General features: G+C 42.5%; 2 protein-coding genes across 2 annotated transcripts; both read right to left on the bottom strand.

The window, feature by feature from the left end:
• Window positions 1-196: 196 nt before the first annotated feature.
• On the bottom strand, window positions 197-7,207 carry LOC132583936 (uncharacterized). The gene is made up of 4 exons (XM_060255685.1): window positions 7,098-7,207; window positions 5,771-5,860; window positions 4,468-5,013; window positions 197-3,231 (listed from the first exon to the last, which is right to left on the bottom strand). The coding sequence occupies exons 1-4, from the start codon at window positions 7,153-7,155 to the stop codon at window positions 1,604-1,606; spliced, it is 2,322 nt and encodes a 773-aa protein (XP_060111668.1). The 5' UTR covers window positions 7,156-7,207; the 3' UTR covers window positions 197-1,603.
• A 1,033-nt stretch (window positions 7,208-8,240) lies between these two features.
• LOC132583383 (uncharacterized) lies at window positions 8,241-27,448 on the bottom strand. Its single transcript, XM_060255035.1, has 9 exons — window positions 27,397-27,448; window positions 23,872-24,247; window positions 17,311-17,394; window positions 15,757-16,098; window positions 14,530-14,640; window positions 11,436-11,672; window positions 10,398-10,451; window positions 9,234-9,458; window positions 8,241-8,344 (listed from the first exon to the last, which is right to left on the bottom strand). The coding sequence occupies exons 2-9, from the start codon at window positions 24,233-24,235 to the stop codon at window positions 8,241-8,243; spliced, it is 1,521 nt and encodes a 506-aa protein (XP_060111018.1). The 5' UTR covers window positions 24,236-24,247; window positions 27,397-27,448.
• Between the last annotated feature and the right edge of the window lie 210 nt (window positions 27,449-27,658).

Raw genomic sequence — 27,658 nt, 5'->3', positions numbered from 1 at the left:
ACCAGGGTGTGTGTGTGTGTAAAATTCCATTTAACAAATGGGTTTGAACAAGTCTGAATGGTATCAGAAAGCTGACCCTAAATAAGCTATTGTTTTTGAAGTAGATGGTCTCACAAAGAGGTAGCACTATTAAGGAGCACTTTGAATTCAGCTAATTAAGATGACTTGTTTAAAAAAAAAAAGACAGACTCTCAGCCACATCAGTAAACAGACTTTAATGAACAACAAAAAAACACACGATGTGCTTAAGGAAAAAACAAAAAGGAAGCAAAGGCCATCTCTTTGAGATGGTTACTGCACCAAGTGTCAAGCATGGTGAAATTCCATTGATAATTGATTGTTTTAGGGTCCTGCCTAAACCTGATCTGTGAAGTGTCATGAAGAAACCCATTATGTTAGCTTGTTATTCTTTACCTTCCCCCTTTCTTGCTTTATGGCTTGTAATTAGAAGTAGCGAGAACAGAAACTAAGTAATCAGTGCCTTCCCAGGGAGTATGGGACATCAGGAGAAAGCAAGGATGAAGTCCTGATAACGCTATGGGAACGTAGACATTTATGATGGTTTTTGTGTGAATGCTACCCCGCAACCCCATCCCTTGGAATTCCTTTGAAGTAAGCCTTAAAAGTATTGTATCAATGTATCATACTCTCAAGAAATGGCTATGCCAACAGTATCGGCCTATCAATAAATGTAGTCTTTGTATCAACTTTGATTTGTCATTGAACCCGCATGCTTGACACTAAGTGTACAACCAGATGTAAATCCTTCATATCACTTCCTTCCTACAATAAGCATGGATCACACATCATTATCACATGGCTCCCACTGAATCCAGTAATGAGAGTCACTGGAAGAACCAGTAGACCTTCATCTAGATACCATCTTCTAAAATTCTGAAAAACCCCCCCCAAATTTAAAGGTTTCTAACCCTCATGGTTGTCAGGCATATAGACTTGGTAATGGCCTATTTTATTTTATTTTTTATTTATATTTTATATTGATTTATATGGTGCTCTCTCTCCTGATTTTAAAAAAAAAAATCAGAAGGGCAGGACAAATTGGGATTTTAAGAGCCAAAGGGGCATTAATGGCAAAAGGCATTCCATGCCACCATTAAAGTCAAAATTACGTAAAATATGTGTTGGTAAACTACAGCTCAGCTATACAATGAACACAGATCACAAGATCTGAATATAGATCTTGGTTCAGGATTAACATTCACCTATCATTTAGCACAGACATCATACCTGCCTACTGGTCAATTAAACCCCCTTCTCTTTTGTCATCAGCCTGCACCGTCCCTTTTGACATGGGATCTTTTTGCTTTATGCTTCAGTGAGGAAGGTCTCCCAAGCTGCCTGTGAGATGAGGTTTCTGGGGCACAAGTTGCACCTTCCCAGCCCATGCACAAAGTGCAACAATCCACATGTGAATCAAGATTCCCTGAACCCTCCATGTAGGTAACCAAGCCTGATGCAGTTTACAAAGCTGTGTGTCTTGCAAGTTTTTGATGCACTCATTCAAGCACATCGTAATCGCCACCCTCCTAAAGACAAAAAAATTACCCATACATAAGTGCTGCCACAGGGCAACTGCTTGATTTTAAAGGATGACACAATTATCAGACCTTCGGGGGGGTGGGCTGTTCTGTAGAGCAGAGGGCTGTGTTGACTCTTCCTTGAAGTGGTACTTCTGGTTATCACCCAAAGTGAGAAGGTGACTGTCCTGCCCACTACCTTCCCTGGAAACTCCTGGCAAGGGCTTGCTATGGTGGGAAGCATCATAACCTGTTTTCGGCCTAAAAGAAACATAGGAAGGCTGGCTTGCTGTGCTGATGGGGGATCCTTGAGAAGAATGTAAGATGGATGGGTGTGCATTTGAGGAGGCTACAGCAGAATCCACACGGATGTGGTGAGGCTGAGGCATGGAGACTAGAGGATTAAAAGGTGCAGTATCAGATTCAGTGTGACTCCTATAGGAAGATGAGGCAGGCTGATGGGATACACTAGATAAGGGTGTTCTGGGGGTGGTTACAGGAGCATCCACAACATCATACTGCTTCTGATGTGCAGGTACTACTGGCTTTGAAGGCACTCTGGCTGAAGATGAAGCAACCACTCTATCGTCCACTGTAGGAACAGAGCTGCATGGCATACTGCTCAACCACGTATGGTGAACATTTTCTAGCTGCTGGATAGATGGGGAGTTGAGGGGCTGAAGGCTGGGTGGCTTCACAGAAGGTGAAGAAACAGGACACCCATCTGCAGAGAAACCAGGAGCTCGGCCACGTCCTGGGCCCCATGTTCTGGAAGTACTCTGTAATGCATCTATCCCTTCAGCAGCGTGAGTATGGTCAATCTGTTCTGCATGTTGAATGGGAGATGTTGGCTTCGCAGTTCTGCCTTGGGATGCTGGCTGAGTAAGGTGGGAGCTCACCAATTCTGTCTTTTGCAGCTGGGCTGTAGAAAGGGTTCTGGACACTGACTGGGACGATGCTGGAGTGTGTGGAAGATGGGTGAGAGGAAAATATACGACTGGCTGTGACATGGTTATATTAGCAAGGACAGGTTGAAAGAGGGAAGGAACTGGGACATTGACAGAAAAGGCAGGATTAAAACTGTCAATGTCTGCAGGGAATATCACGGGGGAATGGGGAATCAAAAGATTTTCTCCTGGCATGATTCTGAACCTTACATTCTTTTCCACAGGAACTGATGGTTTGGGTATTTGAGGGGGCAGAGATTCTGGTCGGAAAGAACTCTCCTTGTTACTTGACGCTCTGAGACATGTTGAAGAAGAGGGGACAGAGGGAAGGAGCTGAGGCACAGGCACTGCTGCAGTCCTAGAAAGAGGCCTACTACTAGACTCTGGAATCACTACAGGTTCAATTTTCACCACAGCTTCAGGCAAAAAATTGCCAAGATTCTTTGCAGCTTCTGTTTTAGAGGAATCAGAATGACCTCTTAAGATGACCTTGGGCCCCACAGGCTTCTGTACCACTGTTGGTATGGTTGAGAATAGCTCCGTAGGGGGAACACTGTTCTCCTTGACGTCACGTGTTCTGAGGTGATCTGAAGCCAGGGGGTGAGTAGCGTAAGGCTGAGGCTGTATCGGAGTCTTGAGAAGGGAAGGCTTGGAGACCACCACAGATTCAGGCCTCACCACAGCTTTGGGCAAAGAGTCAGCCAGAACCATGGCAGCGTTTTCCACCCTGGAAAAGACAGGTGGCCCTGAAAGACATAAAACAAATTGCAGTGCAGCTAGGACTTCAGCTGCAGTTAAGAGACATGAAGGTAAGAAAATCAGCAGGGTGCCTCCCTAAAGCTTGATGCAAAGAAAACTGAAGCAAGTATTAAGCCCACAGGAAAGGCCATTAGCAGACTGATCTCCTCAAGCCAAACCAGCAATTGTAGTGATGAATCTCAACATGCAACCCCAGCTTTGGTTCTCAAAAATATGGTAGAGATGATCAGGCAGATTTGTGATCTTCCCTTTTTGTTCAATAATTTTATTTCTTACTATATCTCCTCAGTCAAAGCACCTGCTAACTGCTTGATAAAATATGTCTTATTTCCGCTGGCCAATCTTGGGTCCTTTACTCTTCCAGAGAAAGTCCTGTTTCAAAACTTGATTCAAGGACACAGCTCAAACAGAACAGCTATATAGGCAAAACTTGTTGGACGGCACTCAATCAGAAGAGCACAGTCTGCTGACCTCCACTGTCATAGCCCTTCCTGGCACAAAGTGGGGGGTGGTATCTTCTTTGGTGAGTGTTTCTCCCACCCATCCCTTTGGCTGCTGTATGCACTTTTATTCTAAATCTTCAGATCAAAATGTCTATAAAGTTGTAGGGTTGGGAGAATTTGGAGGGGCGATCTGAAAATTCAAGCTATTTGTTATGGGTGATATATTGATGAGCTTTAAAACTATGTATTTATATGCACTAGGGAGGCCTACAAAATTCATGGGGGCAGGACTCCTCTTCTCCCCATTTTCCACCACTTGGGACTAATTTGCCTTTCCCCCTACAAGGTTCCACTTCTCCGCAACTTTCATGCCTACCCTCTCCCACCACTGCCAGTCTTTCAGTTTCACAATGAAAGAAATGATCACTGAAATCTCCATATACTACCTCAGGAGATCTCAGCAGCCATTTTAAATCACTCAGGCAAGCTCAGAAAACATCACTGACCCCCCCCCCCCCCCACAAATGGTTGCCAAGATCTTGGGAGATGCTCTTATGAAACTAAGGTACAAAACTATCTCCCTTCTCCCGGTTGCTAAATTAAAGATATTTCTATAGAGCCAGACGCTCCCCTGGCTTGCATAAACAGCTCCAATTTGTCCCTCCAGCACTGCATGGGTTTCAAGATCTGTATGTTGCAGGTCAGATCCAAGATTAGATTATGTGTACACGTGGACATAGACAAACATTGTACAATCAGATTGTGTGTGACAGCACTTACCAAGCTTTGGAGGTGGCTCTTCAGGGGACACAGGCAGTAGCAATGTTTGAACTCCACAGCCTTTCATGGAAACAATGTCTGACATTTCCAGCAGCCGCTGCTTTGCAGAGGAGGCATTTCCCAGGGGCAGGTGATGCTGATAGGTCATGCTGTAGGTGGCACGGAACTGGAACAGCGACATGCCCTCAGGGTGTCTGGCAAGGATGTGGGCCACCTGCTGCTTCAGTTCATCCAGGTGCTCAGAATGAGTCAGGCTGGATTTGCTTGGCACTTGGGCATCTATAGGACGTGATACCTCTCTGGCTGCAGATGGTCCCCCAAACTGGCACACGCTGGACTGCTGGGCTGGGATATCAGAGTGAGGCTGTGAAGAACTGCTATCTTCATCTGAAGAGGCACCAAGTTGCTCCTTAAAGGATGGATGGTTCGGAACTATGGTGAAGGGGACAGGTATGCCGGAGTGGAGTCCATTCTGCAATGGTCTTAAAGCACCTGGACCAGCTTCGGTGACTTGTCTGAAGCAAGGCTTAGAGATGCCTCCCAAAGCTAGGAAGGAAAAACGCAGTTACTGAATTAGCAGGACACTAGAAAGATGGTGAAGTACCTATGAGTATAATGAATAGACTCTAAACTCCAACCCCATTCAGTTCTGGAGAATCTCAATAACAGAATTTTCACTTTCTAAAAGCATGATCATTCATTAATCTCCCCCCCCCCCCAACAGAGTAATTCCAAAGATTTTACAAAACTGATAGAATCAGGTAAATAATGTAAAGGGATTGAGCTATGTGTTCTGTCTAAGAGGTCTCAGGAGCAGCTGGCTGGCGCCATTGAGAAGAGAAGGCTGGACTAGATAGATCTTAGACTAATCTAGCAAAGGACTCTCTTTCTTCCTAAATGAATGCAGCAAGCAAACTACACAATTTTGATCCATCTAACTTGTTTCAAATATAGATCACAGAATATGGGATCAGAAATCCACACCTGAGAGTGGTAGGATTGTGAGGTCCCACCTTGGCCACTGGTGGGGAATGTGGGGACTCAGGAAGCAGAGGGAAAAGAATAAGAAGTATGGTGCTCCCGTCTTTGTAAGGAGCAGGGGACCAACACCAACACTATCAGCCAACCCTTACACAACAGGAGGAAAAAAAGTTCCATTCAAAAATCTTCAGCTTAGTGGCCTTTTGTCATTCTCTCAGTTCCTAACTTCCGTATTGAAAAGTCTTTTCCATCAGTTGCATTCCAGTGATGAAACACAATAAAGAACTGTACTGTGCTGGAGATGTAGATATTGGCGACTTACCTGGTGTAGCATTTGGTGGTTCCACCATTTCTGTTGACTCCACCTGGGGCTGGCCATTGGGCAAGGGAGGGGGAACTTTAACATCAGGATCTGATGAAGCAAGAGGAAATCATAAAGTGTTGTATTAGCCAGGACAGATGACTGCACGCTCCAGTCATTTTATATGATGGACTACAGATGTGTTACTGAAAGTATGTACTCTAGGACCAAGCATTTTCAATCACCAGATTAATAGTACCAGCCTAAGAACACTTTTGTGAGAATAAAAAGTGCTTGCTTCTTTTTGCCATGTTCTAGGACTGAAAGAATTTCTTTTGTTTAAAAGTCAGAGTGGATTCAATGTCAACAAACAAGGTGCCATTCTCAGCTAGGAGTGACTTCACCCAGACAGGACTCCAACCAGAGATTCACAGCAAGCTATTGTTTATCAAGTAAAAGTTCAAGAGTTATTTACTGACTCAAAGGTCAATTTTGCTAGAATATAATCCAGAGCAGTGTTACCAAACACATTGACTTCAACATGCTTAGAGCCATTTGGGCACTTGAATAGGGGCAGGGGGGTGGAATAAGACCAAAAAAAAAGGGGGAGGGGGTGGAAACCAATCCAATACTAGAAAGGTAAACAAAGAGGTCAGGGCAAAAACAATAAGCAGGAGGGTGGCAAACAAGATTGTTTGGTCCCTCCATGCTACTGGCTAAGTTAGGAATGGGCCCTTATGGCATTTTTAAACAGCCACAGTTAGCTCTGAAATGGCATTGGCATCCACAGGTAAAACATTTAGTTAGAACCTTAGAAAAGTGCAACTCTGCTTAGAATGACACTGTAAATAAAGTTTGCCAAATGAATAGATAAGCAAAAGGGAGCCAGCAATTAAATTTGATCATTGCCATTGCAGTCTGCTGCATTTCTTAAAACTCTTTTGTACTTTTTTTGGTGACGAAATATCACCCAACTGCTGTTACAATGATTTACTTGTATGCTATTCAGATGGAAACAGAAGTTACAAGTACAACATGCTGTCATTATTCAAGAGGTCTCAGGAGCAGCTGGCTGGCCCCCTTTGAGAAGAGAAGGCTGGACTAGGTAGACTAATCTAGCAAAGGACTCTCTTTCTTCCTAAATGAATGCAGCATGCAAACTACACAATTTGTAACTTCAGGTTACAACCACCACTGTTGTTAATGTTAGTGGCTCAGAACCAAGAGACTATGGATTCAACTCCAGGATGCATTTGGAATCTAGGAGCATTAAGCAAAACTGGGAACTAACGGTCAATTTAATTGGGTTTCCTGACCTAAGAAACAGAAAAAATGAACCTTGTTTCACCTTGCTTAACAACACACTTCTGTCTATTTTCATGGTATCTGATTGTCAGTTCAGGCATTCGGTGCTCCAAAAATTCCAGGGTGTCCTTATAGTGTAGAGCGATGCTGAACTTCTCCAGATCAAATCCCTCCTTGGCCATAAGAAGTTCTTGCAATTTCTTAACCCTCAGTCCTGTTTTGTGGGGTTTTATGAGGTTAGTGAGTAATGCCAAGACTTCTGCTGGGGCTGTCAGAGGGGGAAAAAGTCTATCAACATGGAAACCTGCCATGACAGTCAAATATTCAACCAGTTAACACAGATCAAAGTACTTTTTATCCAGACATTCCAATGAAATCCTTCATCAATCTGGAGAATTACCAGCAGATTATACGCACACAGTGATTTTTCCCAGCTATGCAGGAATTTTGGCAAGAGTCTGCTAGTGAAATTAAGCAGGTAAGCATTGCATAATTTCTTCATGTTATCTTTTGAAGGTATCTGCATGAGCATGCAAGAAAGGAATAAGCAACTTTGATATGAGACTCGGGTTCAAATCTCCATTCTGCTATGAAGCCAGCTTTAAGCTCTCTCAGCTTCACCTATCAGCAATTTAACAGAGTGATTCCTAGAGTGTACTCTGCCCTTCTCCCCATCCCCAACCAATTCTTTCCCCCAGGCACCTCAACAAGACCTCACAAACTTGGTTGACTGGGTTAACAAAATGATAATACTTTCCCATGACCTAGAGCCTTGCAATTTGGTACATGCATTCAAACGGAATATGAAATTTCACCTCATAACAGAGGTTAAAACTTTATAGCACATTGTAAAACAAATGTGGGCCAAAATGGTGGATTCTTAGTACCATTCACATTCTGGCATGGATATGGAAGAGGACAGTTCCCTTTACAGACAGGAAACAAATGTTATTTCCTTTCTGTTTATATTAAACACACATATTATTAAATCAAATCAAAAACCCTCAACGTGGTAAAGCAAGCAGTGATATTATGATCAGAGGAAGGTTTGTCTGATCCCACAGCAGAGAGGAAACAAGGCTGCACTCAGAAAAGTCCCTGAACAGTAATGAAGGGATAGTGGCATGTCTATTATACCAGGCTGGGATGTCTGGAAATACCATAACTTCTGCTTCAGTTACAGCACTTAGGTTACATTGGGCTGTACATAGTCCATATTTCCCATTATCAACTTACATTTTGTCATTTTCTTTTGAAAGTCTTGACTCTTCTTCTGCTTCTTCTTTTTGCCTTATCATAAAACAAAACAAATGTCCTTGTTTAAGTCAGAGCGGATACGAGTGTCAACAACATGGGGTCACGCTCAATTAAGAGTGACCTTGCCCAGACAGCTCTCCAACTACACCCACAGCAAGCTACTGTTTATCGAGTAAAGTTATTTACTGAATCAAAAATCCATTTGCTAGAGCGCTATCCAGAGCTGTGTTACCAACTGTATTGATTTTAACAGACTTAAGGTCATCAGAGCACTTGAAAAGGGGCAAGGGTGGGAAACAGATTGCCTGGTCCCTACGTGCTACAAGCCCACTGGGTACATTAGGAATGGACCCTTGTGACATTTTTAAACTGCCAGTTTTAGCTCATAAATGGCATTAGAATCCACAGGCAAGTGCAACTCTGCTTAGGATGGCACTGAAAATAAAGTATGCCAAATGAATATATGAGCAAAATGAATACATGAGCAAAAGCTGATTCCATTGAGGGCTTTCTGGAAATGCTTCTAAGACCATTCTAACAGTCTGAAAGCAATATTTGGTCAATGCCATCACAGTCAGCTGCATTTCTTAAAAATCTTTAGTACTTGTTTGGAGAAGAAATAATTTGTTTGGAGAAGAAATAATCGCCTGACTGCTGTTGCTATGACCTACTTGTATGTTGCTCAGGTGGAAATGGCAAGTACAACAAGTAAAATATACAGCATGCCTTTCTTACTCAACCAAGAACTTCTGTTTATTACTACCTATGCTAATGCTAGCAGCTCAGAGACAAGAGACAATGAGTGATGAATTTGACCCTAGGAGGCATTTGAATCTAGGTGCATTAGACAAAACTGGGAACTCAAGGTCAATTAAATTGGGTTGCCTGCCCTAAGAGAAAGAAAAATGGAACCTTGTTTCACCTTGCATAACAACACAGTTGTGCCTATTTTCATCGTATCTGATCTTCAGCTCAGGCATTTGGTGCCCCAAAAATTCCAGAGTGTCCTTGTAGCCTTGGGCAATGCTGAACTTCTCCAGGTCAAATCCCGTAACACTCAGAAGAAAGGTCTGCAATTTCTTAACCCTCAGCCCCTCCGGATAGCTACTTAGGAGGTTAGGGAGCAAAGTCAAGACTTCTGCTGGGGCTGTCAGAGGAAAAAAAAAGTCTAACTTCTGAAACATCTCCCACGACAGTTCAAATATTCAACCAACCAACACAAATCAAGGTACTTCTTCCTCTAGGCATCCCAATGAATCAAGAAAATTATACACACACATAATACTTTTTCCCGGCTGTGCAGGAATTTCGGCAAGAGGCTCCTAGTGAAATTAAGCAGGTGAGTATTGCACAATCTCTTCAAATTATCTTGTAAAGGCATGTGTGAACGTACGAGAAAGGAATAAGCATCCATAATATGAGACACAGGTTGAAATCTCCATTCTGCTATGAAACTATGAAGCAAGATTTAGGCTTGTTCAGCTTCCATATCAGCAATTTAACAGAGTGATTACTAGATTACCCAGGCTCCCCAGGGAGGTATAAAATGAGAAAACTGGACTTCACTAACTGGTTGACTGGGTTAACAAAATTATAATACTTTCCAAGACCTAGAGCCTAGCAATTTGGTACATGCATTCACATAGAATATTCCAATTATAAGGCATGAAATTTTTGCCTCATAACAGGTTAACTTTAAAGCACAACAGAAAAACAAATATGGGCCAATATGCTGGAAACTGATAGTTCCATTCATATTCTGGAATGGATATGGAAGAAGACAGTTCCCTTTACAGAGAGAAAACAAGTTTTATTTCCTTTTTGTTTATATTAAACACACATATTATTAAACCCAACCAAAAACCCTCAATATGGTAAAGCAAGCAGTGATAGTGGGATCAGAGGGAGGTTGTGTGAGAGGAAACAATGTTGTGATGGCTATCAAAAAATGCCCTGAAGAGAAATGAAGGAATAGTGGAATGTCTATACTAGGCTGGGGTGTCTGGAAATACCATAACTTCTGCTTCAGTTACAGCGCTTAGGTTACATTGGACTGCTTAGTCTATGCTATCAATAATCAACTTACTTTTTGTCATTTTCTCTTGAAAATTTTGACTCTTCTTCCGCTTCTTCTTTTTGCCTTATCATAAGACAAAAAACAGAATGCCTTTGTTAAAAGTCAGAGTAGATTCAAGTATCAACAACACAGTGTCATGCTCAATTATGGGTGACCTCACCCAGACAGCACTCCAAGCAAGGACTCACAAAAAGCTAGTATTTATTGAGTAAAGTTCAAGAGTTATTTATTGAATCAAAGATCCACTTGCTAGAGTGCAATCCAGAGCAGTGTTACCAACCTCATTGACTTCAACAGACTTGGGTCATTTCGGCACCTAAAAAGGAGCGGGGATGCCTCCTTTAGGAATGGGCCCTCATGACATTTCTGAACTACCAGATTTAGCTCTTAAATGATATTAGAATCTACTCTGGCCCTGTGGCAAGTTCAAATCTGCTTAGGATAGCATTGTGAATAAAGTATGGCAAATGAATACATGAGCAAAATGAATACATGAGCAAAAGCTGATTCTATTGAGGGCTTTCTGGAAATTCTTCTAAGATCATTTCAATGGTCAGAATGCAAAGATGTGGTCAATGCCATCACAGTCAGTTGCATTTCTTAAAAGTCTTTTGCACTTCTTTGGAGAAGAAATATCATCTGACTGTTGCCATGATCTACTTGTATGTTGCTCCGGTGGAAATGGCAATGACAACAAGTAAAATACACAGCATGCCATTCTTACTCAACCAAGGGCTTCTATTTATTACTACTACTACTAATGCTAGCAGCTCAGGAGACAAGAGACACTGAGGCTGCGATCACACACACTAAACAATGGACTTTCAATGCACTGGATTTTTCTATGTGAACTGGCAAAATCCTGTTGGAAAGTGCAATGAAAGTGGATTGAAAGTGCATTATTTAGTGTGTCTGAACACAGTATGAGTCAAGGAGTCAATTCTAGGAGCCATTTTGAATCTAGGCACATTAAACAAAACTGGGAACTCAATGTCAATTAAATTGGGTTGTTTGTGCTAGGAAACAGAAAAATGAACCTCACTTCACCTTGCTTAACAACAGAATTTTGTCTATTTTCATCATATCTGATCTTCAGTTTAGGCATTTGGTGCTCCAAAAATTCCAGTGTGTCCTTGTAGCCTTGGGCAATGCTGAACTTCTCCAGGTCAAATCCCGTAATGCTCAGAAGAAGCTCCTGCAATTTCTTAACCCGCAGTCCCATCAAATAGGTATTTAGGAGGTTACTGAGTGATACCAAAACTTCTTTTGGGGCTGTCAGACCCTCTTAAAAAAAAAGAGCACATCAACTTAAAAAGCCTTAAAACTGTACCACAACATTCAAATATTCAAGCAGCTATTGCAGATCAAGTATGTTCTCTTTAGATGTTCCTATGAACGTTGAAATCCTCCATCAGTATGGAAAATTACCAGCATATTATATGCACACAAATGTTTAAGGGTCCCATTTTCAGAGTACTGACATCATATTCATCATGAAATTCCATAAAGATTACAGAACCACAGTGATTCAATTAGCTAGGGAAGCCCAATTGTTTGCAATAAACGTATATACTTAATTTCCTGGAGGATGCTTCCGTCCTTGACCCACTCCAGTCCGGCTTTCGCCGAGGTCATGGGACGGAGACGGTGTTGGTCGCCCTGGTGGATGACCTGCAACGGCATCAGGATCGGGGCGGCTCGGCGGTGCTGATGTTGTTGGATCTGTCGGCTGCGTTTGACACAGTCGACCATCAGTTACTGACCCGCCGCCTCGCCGACGCGGGGATTCAGGGGTTAGCTTTACAGTGGCTTTCCTCTTTCCTCGAAAGTCGGGGACAAAGGGTCGCGATTGGGGGTGAACTATCCCGGAGGCGCACGCTTGATTGCGGAGTGCCTCAGGGGGCGGTTCTCTCCCCGATGTTATTTAACATCTATATGCGTCCCCTTGCCCAGATTGCCCGAAGGTATGGGCTGGGTTGTCACCAGTACGCTGATGACACCCAGCTCTATCTACTTATGGATGGCCGACCGGTCTCCGCCCCAGAAAATCTAGACCGGGCACTACAGGAAGTGGCTGGATGGCTCAGACTGAGCGGGCTGAAGTTAAATCCAGCGAAGACAGAGGTCCTTTGCTTGGGTCGTCGGGGTCCGGGGAGGGAAATCCCCCTTCAAGCTTTTGAGGGTGCGCCGCTGACGGCGGCGGACAGGGTCAAAAGCCTGGGGATACTATTGGAGTCCTCCTTAATGATGGAGGCTCAGATAGCAGCCACTGCCAAGTCCGCTTTTTTTCATCTTAGGCGGGCAAGGCAGTTGGCCCCCTTCCTGGAGCATGACGATATAGCAACAGTGATCCACGCCACGGTCGCCTCAAGGTTGGACTACTGCAATGCTCTCTACATGGGGCTGCCTTTGTGCTGAACCCGAAAGCTACAGCTAGTGCAGAATGCCGCGGCCCGGCTCTTGTTAGGACTCCCAAGAAGGGAGCACATCCGGCCAGGGCTCCGGGATCTGCACTGGCTGCCAATAGCTTACCGAGCCCGGTACAAGGTGCTGGTTATTACCTTTAAAGCCCTATATGGCCTAGGACCTGCCTACCTGAAGGACCGTCTCTCCCCACATGTGCCCCAGAGAGTACTGAGATCGGGAACTCGAAATCTCCTAGTTATCCCTGGGCCAAAAGAAGCCCACTTAAAATCCACCAGGGACCGGGCCTTTTCTGTGGCGGCCCCCTCCTGGTGGAACCAGTTGCCGGAGGAGGTGAGGGCCCTGCAGGACCTTGCCCAGTTCCGCAGGGCCTGTAAGACAACCCTCTTCCGGCTGGCCTATGACCTGCTTGTACAAGAAATCCAAGTGTAGTCATATTAGAGGTTGCTGTCCCTAATGTTTTAAATGGTTTAAATGTTTTATTATTTTAAATATTTTATAATTTTAAATGTATTAATTAATTTTAACTGTTCTATGTTTAAATGTTATTATGTGGAATCTTATACTGTGAGCCGCCCTGAGCCACTTGTTGGGAAGGGCGGGAAATAAATAAATAAATAAATAAATAAATAAATAAATAAATAAATAAATAAATAAATAAATAAATAAATAAATAAATAAATAAATAAATAAATAAATAAATAAATAAATAAATAAATTTGTGTGACTCCATTTTTACCAACCTGTCAGCTAGAACAGGCTGGTCATGCAGAGATTCTATGGACTCAACAGTCATTCAGAGGGCCTCATGCCTTGTGGAGAAACTAGGATGCAAGATGGCTTTAGTTGCCAGTGTTGATGCAGGGGGAGGGAATATCCTACTGCTTTCCCACAGTTCGTCATGGGCCTTTCCCTTGTATCAGAACTAAGCACTGCTAAAGAAAGCACCAGAAAAAGCAAGAAGTAGTAACAGCTTGAGGAAATGAAACAATTTCAATTGGACACCTAAAGGATAATGACATTAACATACCTGAACTAGGGTCGCCAACTCCCTTGTCCGGGTGGAGGTTCCCCTGCTTTTATGGGTTCCTCCAAAAAAAAATAAAACCCCACCCACAAATGCTCCAGAACACAATGTGATGATGTCACCCAGAAATAACATCAGCGCATTGCCAACGTCACACCCCTAACACTCTCAAAACTAGAGCATCACCATGCAACATCAGCAGCATGATGATGTCACTTCAGTGTGATGTCATCACACTACATGCCAGAAAGAAGGTAGGGCCTGGAAACCTTAACTTGAACACAGGGAAAGATTTCCACAGCCAGATGGCCACCACAGAAAACATTCTACTCCTTTTAGACAAACAGCTTTCCTCTGAAGATAGGAGATGCCTGAAACAGGGCCTCAACTGAGGATCTTAGTAGTGGCATGGGATTCCAAACTAACAAATAGCCCTTCAAATGCTCTGTTTCAATACACTTCAAAACCAAAATGTAGGAAGCCTGCATACTGTAGACACACTGTGGAGCATATATGCTTTGCAACTAGGTTGCAGGGATACTCCTTAACTGAGTTCTAAGGAATACCTTATGGAGGGTTGATTTTGCCAAAAATTATGCCACGGAGCCCACACTCCTGTTTCCACCCCCCCCCCCTTCTGTGTTTCAACATAATTCTCCAGAATTCTTCATAGTTACAATGCAGTCTTACCAGGTTTCTTTCCTAGTTCATTTTGGTTCAGGGTTTTAGATTTGATGGCAGAGCAATCCAAGTCACAAGAAAGAGATGCGGTGGCTTGGGATGCTGCGGAGCTGCGGGAAGCTAGAAGAATACAGAAGTATATAGAGAAATGGGGGAAAACATGTATGAATACATATCACAAACACCAGTCAAAGCATCCGCTCAATAGTAGCTACATTGGTATATGAATGTGGCTACTGATGTAATAATACATAATTTTGTTTCTACAGTCATTGACCAGATACATGAAAGAGGAACAAAAGATCTAATATCAGCCAGTATGTTATCGAAATTCACACAGACATTATCAACAATGTCAGACAGTAAAATATTAAAAGTGAAATACTATTAAATAATTAAGATAATTACAATCTCGGAATAAAATATGAGCTGTTAATGGCTTGTTTCCGGATTTTAACAGCCTGCATAGCAAATTTTGCCATGTTAAAGTAATTGCCTGCTCTTTGTCAGCTAACAACTTATCTAAATAAAATCTTTCATTTCTCCCAGGGAATTGACAACAGATTAGGATTATATAACTGGCTGTCTTTGGTACAACTTACATTCAAACTTCACATGTTCCCTCATTTTTTGGCTACTGATGTATATAATAGTGAAGCACCCATAAAATCCAGAATTTCCATTTGTAAAAAGAACATGTTACTAGTCCACTCATCTCCATGTGGGAAGAAGCTGCTGTCTCATCACACACTGGCTTTATTGTAGTGAATGACTTTGAGAACTATAAGAATTAAAAACCAGCATACATTCACTGTAAACAACCAACTTACGGGGCAGTGTCTTGAAGGGCTTTGAATCAAAATTCTCCAGTTCATGGGCAACTTAAAAAACCAAAAAAACCCTCTACACTGATTATATGCTTGGGATTTACTATTTTATTTTTGGTTTTAATTGAAAATGTTTTAAACTGTTATTGTAAACTGCCTTGAACCATAAGGAAAGGTGGGATACAGATGTTCTGATAAATTAAATAAATGCATGCCATGGGCTTCCACGACAGTCCTGGCATTCATAAATCAGTCCTGCAAGTTCAGAAAGAGATGGCCACTGCTGCTTATAGAGCAGGGAAGCACTCATTATTAATATTCATTAGGCATCCACTCAGCCCTGCTTAAATCTCATTGCTAGAGCAAAGCAGCAAAAAGAAATCTGTGTTGGATCAGGTGATCTTCTTACCTGGCTTTGCTTCTATCAACTGCTGAGGGAAACTGTCTGTAGCGCTGGAAGACAAGGGTTTGTGCAAAGAAGAGCCAGTGCTGAGTGGCAGGGCTGGAAGACCAGAGCTGCTTGAAAGAAGCTGGATCACACAGTTGTGGGCCGACATGTCATTAAAAAAAATCAAATGGAGTCCTGGCACATCAAGCAGGCAATGTATTATGTCACCATAACCCATATCTTGGCTAAAATGCTCCAAGTCAAATCCACGCTTCTTCAAGGCCTCTGTCAGTATCGGTAGATTCAGACCTTTGGGGTAGTCTTGAAGGATACTGAGGATAGGCACTAAGGCAGCCGTCAGGACTAAAAGAATAAGTAGTAATATTTCAGTCAGAAAAGTGTTGTATCAGTGTCTTATTACACGGAAGGCATATATCTGGGACTCTACTAAGAAAATGGCTGAGAGAGAAGAAAAATGGAACACTGGATTTGTCATGGTGGTTCCCTTTAGTTGAAATAGAGAAGGATGCTGTGACAGCTGGGTACTCTCCTACCCACAATCCTGGGAATTAAAGAAGTAAGTTGTTTCTAGTGGGAAGGAAGTACCCACCATCCTCACTTTCAAGACTTCCACAGCTAAGGTAGTTTATCACAGAGTGTACCTTATACAAAACGAACTTTGGCTCTGATGGAGAAGGCACTCACAAATTGACTACAGTGCCCAGAAGGAATAATGGCATGTGGAAAAAACAGGCAACAGAAACAACTGTAAACTGGAATGTTCAGAAATGAATAGCAAACATAAACAACTGAACTGGCCTTAATCCCCCTGCAACAGGTCCAAATTCTCTGAAGCCCCCTCCAAAAAAGCAAGATGAGTCCAGAATGTCATTTTCTTCAAGTAAAAGGAAGTTCCTCAATCCTATGTTCTGTTTTCACTTGAAGAGAGGAGGACACTCTGATCATTGAGATATTACCAGGCATAAGTAATTACCAGGCACATAAGATGAATAAGCCCGGTGGTGCAGTACTGCAGTCCAAGCTCTCTGCTCATGATTTGAGTTTGATTCCAGCAGAAGCTGAGTTCAGGTAGTTGGCTCAAGGTTGACTCAGCCTTCCATCCTTCTGAGGCCAGTCAAATGAGTACCCAGCTTGCTGGGGGCAAAGTGTAGATGACTGGGGAAGGCAATGGCAAAACATCTGCCGTGAAAACATCGTGATACGACGTCACCCCAGAGTCAGAAATGACTGGTGCTTGCACAGGGGACTACCTTTTACTTTTATTACTTAACAGACGAGGCAGTGGCATTTTGCTTTGCTGGTATGAAAATGGCAGTTAATTCAGCATCCTTGTTTTGCAAAATTTTCAAGCAAAGATGAGACAGGTATTGGAAGGTTGGGGGGGGGGGGTTTACAAGCAGAACATATGAAGAAATACTCCTCTCCAAAAAAGCCAACACTAACCCTTCTTTGATATTTATCTCAATCAAAACATACTCCAAGGAAATAGCAAAATGTTCACAGATGAACTGAAGATTCTGCATTGTTAACACAGAATCCCAAACACAGTCTCACCAGCTTCCTTTCTCCCCATCTTCTGTGGTACCAAGTTGCATGCAGAGAAATCTGTATCCAGGGAAGCAGCAGGACCACAAGGATCTGGCAGAAAAACAGAGAGAAGCAACATGAGAGATAATACACTTTCTGTCTGTAGACTAAGCCATGAGATTCAACACTCACACCCTCAGCAGGGCTTGCACCTGGGACTTTGATGCGCTATAAAATAGATCTACTTTGTGTAGCACTAATGAGCTCTGGCTAAAGATGCAAGAACGAGAGTCGGTGGGAGCCATGAATGGGATTCATGACAAAACCTATCCAACAGTTTCCACCTTGCCAGAACCCACCTTGGCTAGCTTTGCTCTTCAATTCTCCAACAGGCCATCCCTTCTGACAGAGGGGCTGACTCCTGCCTCCTATCCACAGAAGTAGCCACCCACCACCAACAGGATCACAACTTATGCCCTCCCAGCTTGAAGCTGCTTGACACCATTTTTGGCCTTTTCGCATTTTAGAAGGAGCCCACGAATATCCCGCAGGCAGGCTAATTTGTTCTTGTAACCCCGGGAAATGCTAAATATCACCAGGCTGAAACTGTGCTTTGTTCTCAGGATCTGCTTCAGCCTTTTCACTATCAATCCATGAGGGTGCATACCAACAACATCTTGGATTAGTACAAAGACATCTCTAATGAAGATGGTGGGTTTTGCCTGATCTCATCAGATCTTGGAAGCTAAGCAGGGGTGCTCACAGAGGCAGGTAATGGCAAACCACCTCTGTTCCTCTCTTGCACTGAAAACCCCATGGGGGCATCAGAAGTCAATGGTGACTTGACACCACTTCCCACCACCCTTTAGATTTTTTAACTTCAAACCATAAAGATGGTATTGAAGGAGATTTTGGACTGGCACAAAGGCAATGGGCAGATCTGTAAAGAAGAGAGCGGCAGCTTTGATTCTCCAGTCTCTCCAATGTTCTTTAAGATCAGAAGGGTTACAGCTTTGTTTCCAGATTGCTCTGCCTCTAACCCTCTTCCTGGTGCCAAAACTGTTAACTTCCACTGCCAGGCCAATGCTCTACTATGTCTGCCAGGCATTTCTATTTTCAGGCTCCTCAGCCATTTGCTTATTTGATCTTTTAGCACTGGCCTGCTTAGTTCATGGTGGTTTGCTTATTTCCTTCCTCTTTCACCAGAAGAAAATCTGGTGGGATCCAACCCTTTATTTGTGGTCAGATGACCAGAGCATACATAATACAACTGGGCCCTCCCCAAGCATTCCTTCTCCCACCCCCAGCATGACTCCATGAAGTTCAGCATTCCATATGGCACTTGCTTTGTTTGTCCTTCTATAAGAGGCTGAGCTCTAACAGAAATGGAAGCTGCCACAAGATCTATCAGAGAAGAACAACATCTTAGTCTATCAGAAAGAATAGGGCTTTTTCAGAATATATCAACTCTTGCTTTGTAATTAGAACAGAAAAAGGAAATCCTAATTGCTGTTAGATACTCAGTGAAGAAAAGATTCTCAGTAGTCTTTATCAGAATATTTATACCCCACCTTTCTATAAAAAATACATACTCAAGGTGGCTTTCAATATTAAAATTGTACAGAACAGTTAAAAACAGCAACCATTAAACAAAACCATTTTGAGCTCCACCCAAGCTGTTCCATACTACAGTTTTAATCTCTTCACAAAAATGCCCTAAAAACAAGAAGATCTAGGGACATCATATTATGACTGCATCACACTTCAAATGGTATTCTGAAATATGTTTCAGGCGCTCACCAAGATCCCATGACAGAAGCTTGTAATGTGAGAATACACAAACATACTGGATTGGATCCAACTGGCTTTCTCTGTGTTGCTCAGTCCCTCTCCTTACTACAGTTCTCATCTCTCATTGCTTCTTATACACCAAAAATGTTCTGCATTGCCCTTTTGAGTAGCCAGAGAGAATTCCTCCTTTTAACATTAATGGAAAAGCCAGTCAAATCTACTCATCAACTAAATAAGGAAATCAATGGTAGAAGTATTCTTGAGAAAGTAGCTTTGCTACAAATGTGCAAGATTTGTTACTTTCTCTTAAATCTCTGCCCTGACCAACATTAAAAAAACACCTTAAATAATTTGAAAATCTTATCCAAAACCTGCAGTTCTGAGAGCTGAGTTTCCATGAAACCACAACCAAAATAGAAATTTTATAACAGTTTTTTATATGATAGGGAACCATTTAGGGATAGTTCCAGGTAATAAACACAAATCCCTTTGAGAGTCTGTATTTTAGGAAAACAACCCCTTTTACTTTTAGCCCAACAACAGTGTGAAAAAAACTTACACCAACTGAATCTGGAGTGCATTCACCGACCCAAGCTAAATTCCAACATATCTCAAGCTAGTCAAGTGTCCAAATACCCAAAGCCTTGACACATACTTTCACATGAGGCCAAACTGTCCTTTAGTTTCAATTCCCCACACCTTGCGTATTGCATTAATTCACATCTGTTCTGTGGAACATTATCAGATGATCTTTCTGTGAAATGAAGGAAGGCTATCTTTCTCTAGAGCACTTAATACTGTTTCCCAGCAGCTCCATTTTCTCAAAAAAAATTGTGGAAGAGACTTTTACCCCAATATTTACAATATATCGTCTTTGGTAAAGCACTCACCCAATACAGTCTGAAGGCACTGCCTGGGGTAAAAGACTAAAGCAATTTTTTGTTTGTTTGTATAAAAAAAATCAGTGAAAGATAAAAGGTTGTACTTTGGAATGTTATTTACTCATGCGCAGGTGGCAATGTCCAAAGAGGACTAAGTTCTAGAAACATTTCAGCATGCATTCTGCCCCCAAAATGGGTGAGATTAGAACTACATTACAATGACAATGCATGAGGACACTTTTATAAGGAAACAAACATGGACCACAATCATTCCCATTCTTGCTTCTGTGTGCTCCTTCACTTCTTCTCTCAGTCTCTTTCTCCCTACTTCCATTCTCTTACTTTCCGTTTCTCTCCATCTTTTTCCCTTTTCCTTGTGCCTACTGTCATTCCTTCTCTCTCTCCTCCACCATGTACTTTTGATCCTACTTTCTCACATGGTCACTGCTCGCTCTCTCATACTCCTGAGCCATAGTTGACTCTGCCAGGCCTGGGGGGGGGGGTGGGGCAGGGGAAGGGTGGTGATGCCAGAGACATGCCAGGTCCAGGGGGCAATGATTGAGGTAGACAGATGCAAGTTTCTCAGCTGCCTGCCCAGCTAATGTGGTAGTGGGTGTGGCTTCTCCTCCCACTCCTTTGCCACAGCAATGGAAACCAGTCTCCCCCTACAGCATTCTGCCTTCCCATTCACCAACTAACATTCTGTACAGTCACTCATCTCCCCTACCTCTCTCAGACAGACAATCACAGCTGAAGTGTTGCTGTCTGCTGCACTGACTCCCCCTTGCCACTTCATCATCAGGCAATGGCCCCGACAGAGATGCATTCTCTGCACAAGTGTAGACAATGCTACTCTATTTTAGGCAATTTGGCCTTCCTATCCCCCCCCCCCAAGTTCTGTATAGAGAAAAATGTTTAAAAAGTCCGCAAGTGGCCCTGATCTGTGTAGCTCTTTCACCAGGCTTTCAGTTGAGGCCGCGGACATCACTTGTTATTGGCCTCCCTCCTTCATCCCATCCCAGAGCTATAAGACCTGCTGAACCTGGACAATAGGCCATGTCTGTGAGGCAGAATTTGCCATTTTAGAACCCAAAATTCTCTAATTTTAGATTTTATATATTTTAAATTGGGATTTTGTTACTGTTGTTTTTATGATGTATCCCGCCCTGAAAGGTGGGCTAAAAATCAAATAAAATTATATATATATATATACACTCACACACACACACCTTGCTTCAATTGTATAGTCTTCTGTCTTTGTAATCCACTTTCTGTATTACACTATGCTGCATCTTAGTTTTTTGTTTACATCCTGGTGCATTTGTGATTGATTTGTTATGTCATCTATCTTAATTTCTTTTATATTTTCCAATTCACCTTGATTGTTACCCGAATAGACAGTCTCCTACTTAACTGAAGGAGACTTAACTGAAGGGGACAGAGCGAGAAGGGGTAACTGGGATTCTCCACCCATGTTTATGGGGATTTTTCCTTTTAAGAGAAAATAAACCAGCGGATGTTCAATGGAAGGTCTTCATTTAAAGGAAATCAAAATAAGCAAAAAGCACGCAATGAAAACACATACAAGGCTAGCTAAGAGGAACACAGGGAGTAAAGGCAATTTCAGGGAAGGGTAATAATGATCAGTCTCCATGAAAGAGGCCTACAGAAGCAGCAGGTTGAACAGCAAAAGTGTTTCTTTGTGGAGGAGAAACCCAACAAGGTGGGGATGTGGGAGAGGGTCCAAGTCACACAATAGCTTGATGGGCTTTCCTAAGATGGAAAGGGGCTCGATGCTGCTGCAAGTACCGGATGGGAAAGCTAATCAGTTTGGTGAATAGAACTGATTAAATGGCACTTCATTAAGGTAAGTGGGTGCAGAGGAAGTAAGGTTGGACTTGTTGAGATTAGTCCAAGGTGAGTCAATAGACCCTGATGGATCCATTGTCCCAACAATTATGCATCTTCTCTAGGGCATGGAGGGGACCATTAGCCAGCCAGTCGCTTCTGACTTAAATTCTAAAATACTTGCCCAAGTTTGTTCCCGACTGGCATCCATTTTGTTTCACTATAATTTTGGCGTAACATTAGAGGGGTGTTTACCATTGTGTCTGTCTATTAAAACTGCCCTTCTGAGGGAGGAAGGGTCTGACTGCTAGCATGGGTGTCAGTGAGAAAGATGGACTATAACTAAACCAAATAAATACTCCCCCAAGTGTTCACAAACAGCTTTCAAGGGAACTATTTATAAGCAACTTGGCTTTTCCTTCACATAACCCAACAGTAACAAAAACTGAGAGAACTTGTTGCATTCTGTGCCTGCTATTAGTGCTTATATAGTAATTATCACTGATAAAGCATATAGAGTTGTTACATGCTGTGGAAAAACGAAAAATAAAAAAGGACCCACACTCATAATCATAATACTCAGGTATTCAATCAAACAGATCTAGTTTTATACGACTGTTCTGTAAATCAATGGTGACATTCAAGCAGGCACATATCCCATTTTAAGATGATGTACAGATGGTATATGACTCCTAAAAAGTTGGCAAAGATGAACAATAAGATGCCAGATAGATGTTGGAAATGTAAAAAACATGAAGGTTCTTTCTACCATATGTGGTGGACTTGTGAAAGAACGAAAAAGTATTGGCAGATGATCCAACAAGAGATTTCTAAGATCTTGGGATACGAATTTAACAAAGTTGCAGAGACTTTTCTGTTGGGATTACAAATGGAAAAATTTCCAAAAGATGGAACTTTAATCTGGTACTTGCTCTCAGCTGCTAGGACATTGTATGCGCAGTTGTGGAAGTAAGAAAAAATTCTAGAGAAATGGGATAGGATTGTAAAAGTTATGACATGGAGTGAAATGGACAAGTTAGCAAGAACTTTAAGAGACTATGATTTAGAAGTATTTAAGATGAAGTGGAAAAAGTTCAGAAGATACGTAATAAAAGAGTGGAAAATAAAAGGACATTGGACAATTTTTGATAATGACTGAGCACAAGAGGGAGGAGGATATTAATTTTGGTTCTTATTAATTAAGGGTACCTTTAATATTAAGATTTTAAGTATATAACACCGGCATGGGTCACGTAATGGGGGGAGGGGTGGGTAAAAAGTAATATATGGGATAGGTAAAAAAAGTAATTATTAATGATGTAAGAAACTGAAATTTATTACCATATGTTACTAATAAAATTGTTTGAACACAAAAGCAGGCACATATCCTGGTGACTATAACCTGCCCAGGCAAAAACGTCTCCCATAACTTTACAAGCAATTATAAAACAATGTTGGGAAAATCCAATAAAATTATCCTTTGTACACTTCTGTGTATGACGCTGCCTCATACAGAATCAGATAATTGGTCCAGCATCGTCAGTACTGTCTACACAGATTGGCAGCGGCTCTCCAAGGTTACAGGCAGAGGTCTTTTAGATCATCTACAAACTGGTCCTTTTTTTACTGGAGATGCCAGGAATTGAACTTAGGACCTTCTATGAACCAAGCAGATGTTCTACCACTGAGCCACAGTGAGTCACAGCCCTTTGCAGTTTTATGCTTCTGTTCCTGTCTTGTTGGATTGGTGCTGAGGCATGTGACAAGACCTCATGAAGAATTACCTGTTATGTCCCACCCAACCTTGGCCAGTATTTCATTCTTGGCAAAGAAGGTTCTTTCAGACAATCATTTCTGGTCCTCACTGTCTAATGACTACAAAGAGCTAACTGTCACTGAGTTGGATACAACCCTTTGACCATCCAAAAAAGGCTATGCTGACTATCATGAGACCTGCATAGACAAAAGCCATGTGAGGTGGGGTTGAAATAAGGAGGAGAACAATGCAAGATTGTTCAAAAAACCCACTGAGTCCAAGCAAATTTGGCTCCAGCCTCTAGCAAATTACCTGCTTCATCATCATCTTCATCATCATCATCCTTTAGGCTTTGTATTTCTTCTTCAGAGCTGTCCCATCCTTCTTCAAAGTTGTCCCATTCATCCCCTTCATCCAGCCATGGATCAAAAGGAATGCCATTGGCTAACTTGATTACTGTTGTTTCAGAATTATTTTCTAGAACCACCATGTTCTTCATGTCAGTCAGCAAGCACTTGAGTGAACCATACCCATGAAGAGCCAGCTGGGGGTGGTGACCATGAAGCTTGTAGAAAGCACCAGAAAAATCCCCATATTTGATTCCTTGAGGATGCTTGAGCAACAAATGGACAATGTTGCGTTTCAGAACATCAGCATCTACCACATCCAGAGCCATCACATTCTTAAGCTGAAAGAGACGGATGTGTGAGAAGCATTTAGCACCACATAACAACATGATTTACTCCCTTGAATGTCCTCCCTGCAATATGTTATTTAGGCATATCTCCAAGGTTAATGAACCATTTAACACTCTGTTTCTCGTACCTGAGTGGAGAACTCAGACAATTCTGAATGGTTGCACCACAGACAATAGACTCCTCTTGCCCTGAAGACTTCCAAAGAATTTTAAGTGCATTAATTCAATTTAGAATTTTGGTGAAATTGGTGTGCAAGGCATATTCATTCAGTAGTCTGCCTTTCTCACTGAGATTCAGTGCAGATTACAGAATATAAAAACAATACAATCAAGCAGCATAAAAAAAAATCCAACAAACAATGCAACAGAACTAGGAGTACGAAAGTGGAAAACAATGAAAAATCAAGTCAGATAATGGATTATAAAATTATAATGTAGTAAGAACAAAACAATATTTACAACAAACACTGTCACAGACTACAACATTGTTTCAATAAAAACGCCTTTCTGAACATTTCTGATTTGTACATTCTATGAAATGATAAAAGTGTGGGAGCCTCAGGTGGGAACTACAACAAAAATTGCTTAGTAAAACATATCAGAAAGGACAGCCCCTTTAAATATCAGTGTCAGAAAAGATGAAGGGCTTTGCAGGTGAAAACCGATACCTTGAATTGAACCTGGTAACTGAGTGGCTGCAGGATAGCAATACACATACTCTGCCTAGTTCCCAATAGTAACCAAGCTGAATTATTGGGTACCAAATGGAGTTTCCAAGCTGAATTCCAAGGACAGACCATTGTGAGATCCATTACAGCAGTCTAGCCTCAATGTTAATATGGTATGCATTAATCACCACAGACTTGTCAGGATTCAGTTTCACCTTTAGCCACTTAACTCCAGCAAGCAGCCAACAGCTTAGGACCTCTATGGTATCACCAAGTGGTTTAGATAAAGAAATATTAAGTTTGGTGTCCTTATCATATGGAAGACCAGCCAAATGCAAAACCACAAATTATTTCTCCTGAAAGCTTAATAATAATAATAATAATAATAATTAATTTGTATCCCGCCATCCCCACCGAAGCAGGCTCAGGGTGGCTCACAACACAGGCACTTCAACAATTAAAATTCTCCATCCTTTAAATGGAGAACAAGCAAAATGGAGAAACAAGAACTTTGTGGAACCCCTTAATAGACATCTCACGCTCAACAGTGGGAGAAAGTACATTCACACTTCAAATCTAAGCACTTAGAAAACTGCATTGAGTTAGCATGCACAAGACTGAGCTACAGAGTTCCCTGTTCTTTATTCAAGAATGTAGTCTGAAACACTGATCGTCATGGCCACACTCGCCAATCTTATAGTTCACTGTGCTTGGGATATTTAAAAATAGTTCAAATGCTGAATGAGCAGATTTGCTTCCTGCCAAAAGAGTTGCAGCAATGCCAGATGAAACACCACCAAGAGTGATCATCTCTAGTTGACAAGCTGTAGCACAATTATATTTATAACAAATGGCATACTACACCTTTCTCCCCAACGGGGACCCGAAATGACTCACATCATGCTCCTGTCCTCCATTTCATCCTGTGATGTAGGTTAGGCTAGAACAGGGGTGGCCAAACTTGCTTAATGTAAGAGCCGCATAGAATAAATGTCAGGTGTTTGAGAGTCACAAAACAGACAAGAAGGCAGGAAAATAGATGGGGGGAAGAGAAAGTAACTTTAAACGCACCTTTCAAGCTGCCAGTTGGTTTAGCTTGGAAAAGTGATTTAAAGAGGCAAATGCCTTCTCCAAGCTGGCTGATGGGATGGTGAGGGCTTCAAGAGCCTCACAATATGTGTGAAAGAGCCACAGTTTGGCCACTCCTGGGCTAGAACATGTCTGACTGACCCAAGGTCACACAGCACACTTCCATGGCAGTGATGGGATCAGAACCTGTCTCTCCAAGATCCTACTCAGACACTCTAACCATGACACACCAGTTGTGGTAGTTCAGGGGAACCTCTTAAATCCCCTTTGTTTGTAAAGGAAGGAATATGTGCCATCCTTCACAGCTGTGCTGCCCTTCTCCCCAATGGGAACTCCAAATGGCATACATTGTTCTCCTCTCCCACCGTTTTACCCTCACAACCCTGTGAGGTAGGTCTGGTTGAGGGTGCTTGACTGGTCCAAAGTCAGACAGAAACCTTCCATGACACTTTGAAGATTCAAACCAGGATCTAGGCACCTATCAACACTATTTCTGGTGCCCACCAAGTGTTTTTAGGAAGTGGGCAGGTCAAGCTTTTGCTCAACAAGGCTTCCAACTGATGGCTGGAAATTTGATCAGCTGTGCCAATTTTTTTTAACTGTTGATTTGAAAGCGGATGCCACCCCAGCACAAGGACCCACACTGTATTTCTTAACTTAAACTGTAGCAATCATTTTACACCTGGCTCCACCTCCTGCAGCAGCCATTTACTGTCATAGAGGGTGAGGAGCCAGGTGAGTGCAGATAGCACGGAGAGGACGAGTGTAAAATATACCCTCTGTGACAAAACAAAAGGCAGTTTAACAGCTTCCCTGAGATATCAAATTCCATGTGGTGTAGTCATTAGAACAAGGGGTCCTCAATTTTTTTGAATCTGAGAGCACATTTGGAATGCTGACATGGCACAATGGGCACAACAGTAAATGGCTGCTACAAAATGGTACAAAATATTAAATAGCTTGCTTCAAAGACTCAGCTCTGTCCCTTCGGCCATGGAGGCCCAAAGCCACATGTAGTCCCTTGGGCGGAGTCCCACTGATAACAGCGAGCAAACACCTTCAGCAAGTCTCTCCCATTCCCAACCCTGCCGCTTTTGAGTTCTAGCTGCTACTGTCCGCCACGCCCTGTTTGCTTTTCTCCCTCCTCTGAGGCAGGGAAGAGAGAAATCAAATCAAGGTCTGGTCTGGATCCCGATGCAAAGGGCGGATTCTCTCGACACAAAACCACGAGCTAAAGAGCAGGAACGCGTTCAAGCAAAACGTGCATTGCAGCAGCCGGCTAACTCCAAGGTAGGGGAAGGGCTGTGCGACCAATCCTCAATGAACCTGGACGCTAGAAGGGCACTCAGGTGGCAACAAATCCAAGAAACAAGTTTCCCTTACCTGAATGAAGCAGCCTGCAGTTTAAAAACAGGAAGAATCGGCAGGAACCAGCGAAGCTCTTAAGTTTCGTTTTTGCTTTATCACGTGACCGTAAGTCTAGCGTGTCACGTGATTGAGTCGGCTTCTCCAAAATACTCCCCCCACCGGAAGCTCAGAGGTATAGAGGGGCTCGCTCCCGCGGATTGTGTCCATCTTTACCCCCCCCCCCCCCGAGCCTTTTAAACCCACCTTCATCGGCTTGCTTTGTTTGTGAAGCGCGGGG

This window comes from Heteronotia binoei, chromosome 15 (assembly GCF_032191835.1).
Source record: "Heteronotia binoei isolate CCM8104 ecotype False Entrance Well chromosome 15, APGP_CSIRO_Hbin_v1, whole genome shotgun sequence".
NCBI classification, from domain to species: domain Eukaryota; kingdom Metazoa; phylum Chordata; class Lepidosauria; order Squamata; family Gekkonidae; genus Heteronotia; species Heteronotia binoei.
Note: the sequence above shows the minus strand (reverse complement) of the source record. Positions and strands in the feature narration are given on the sequence as shown.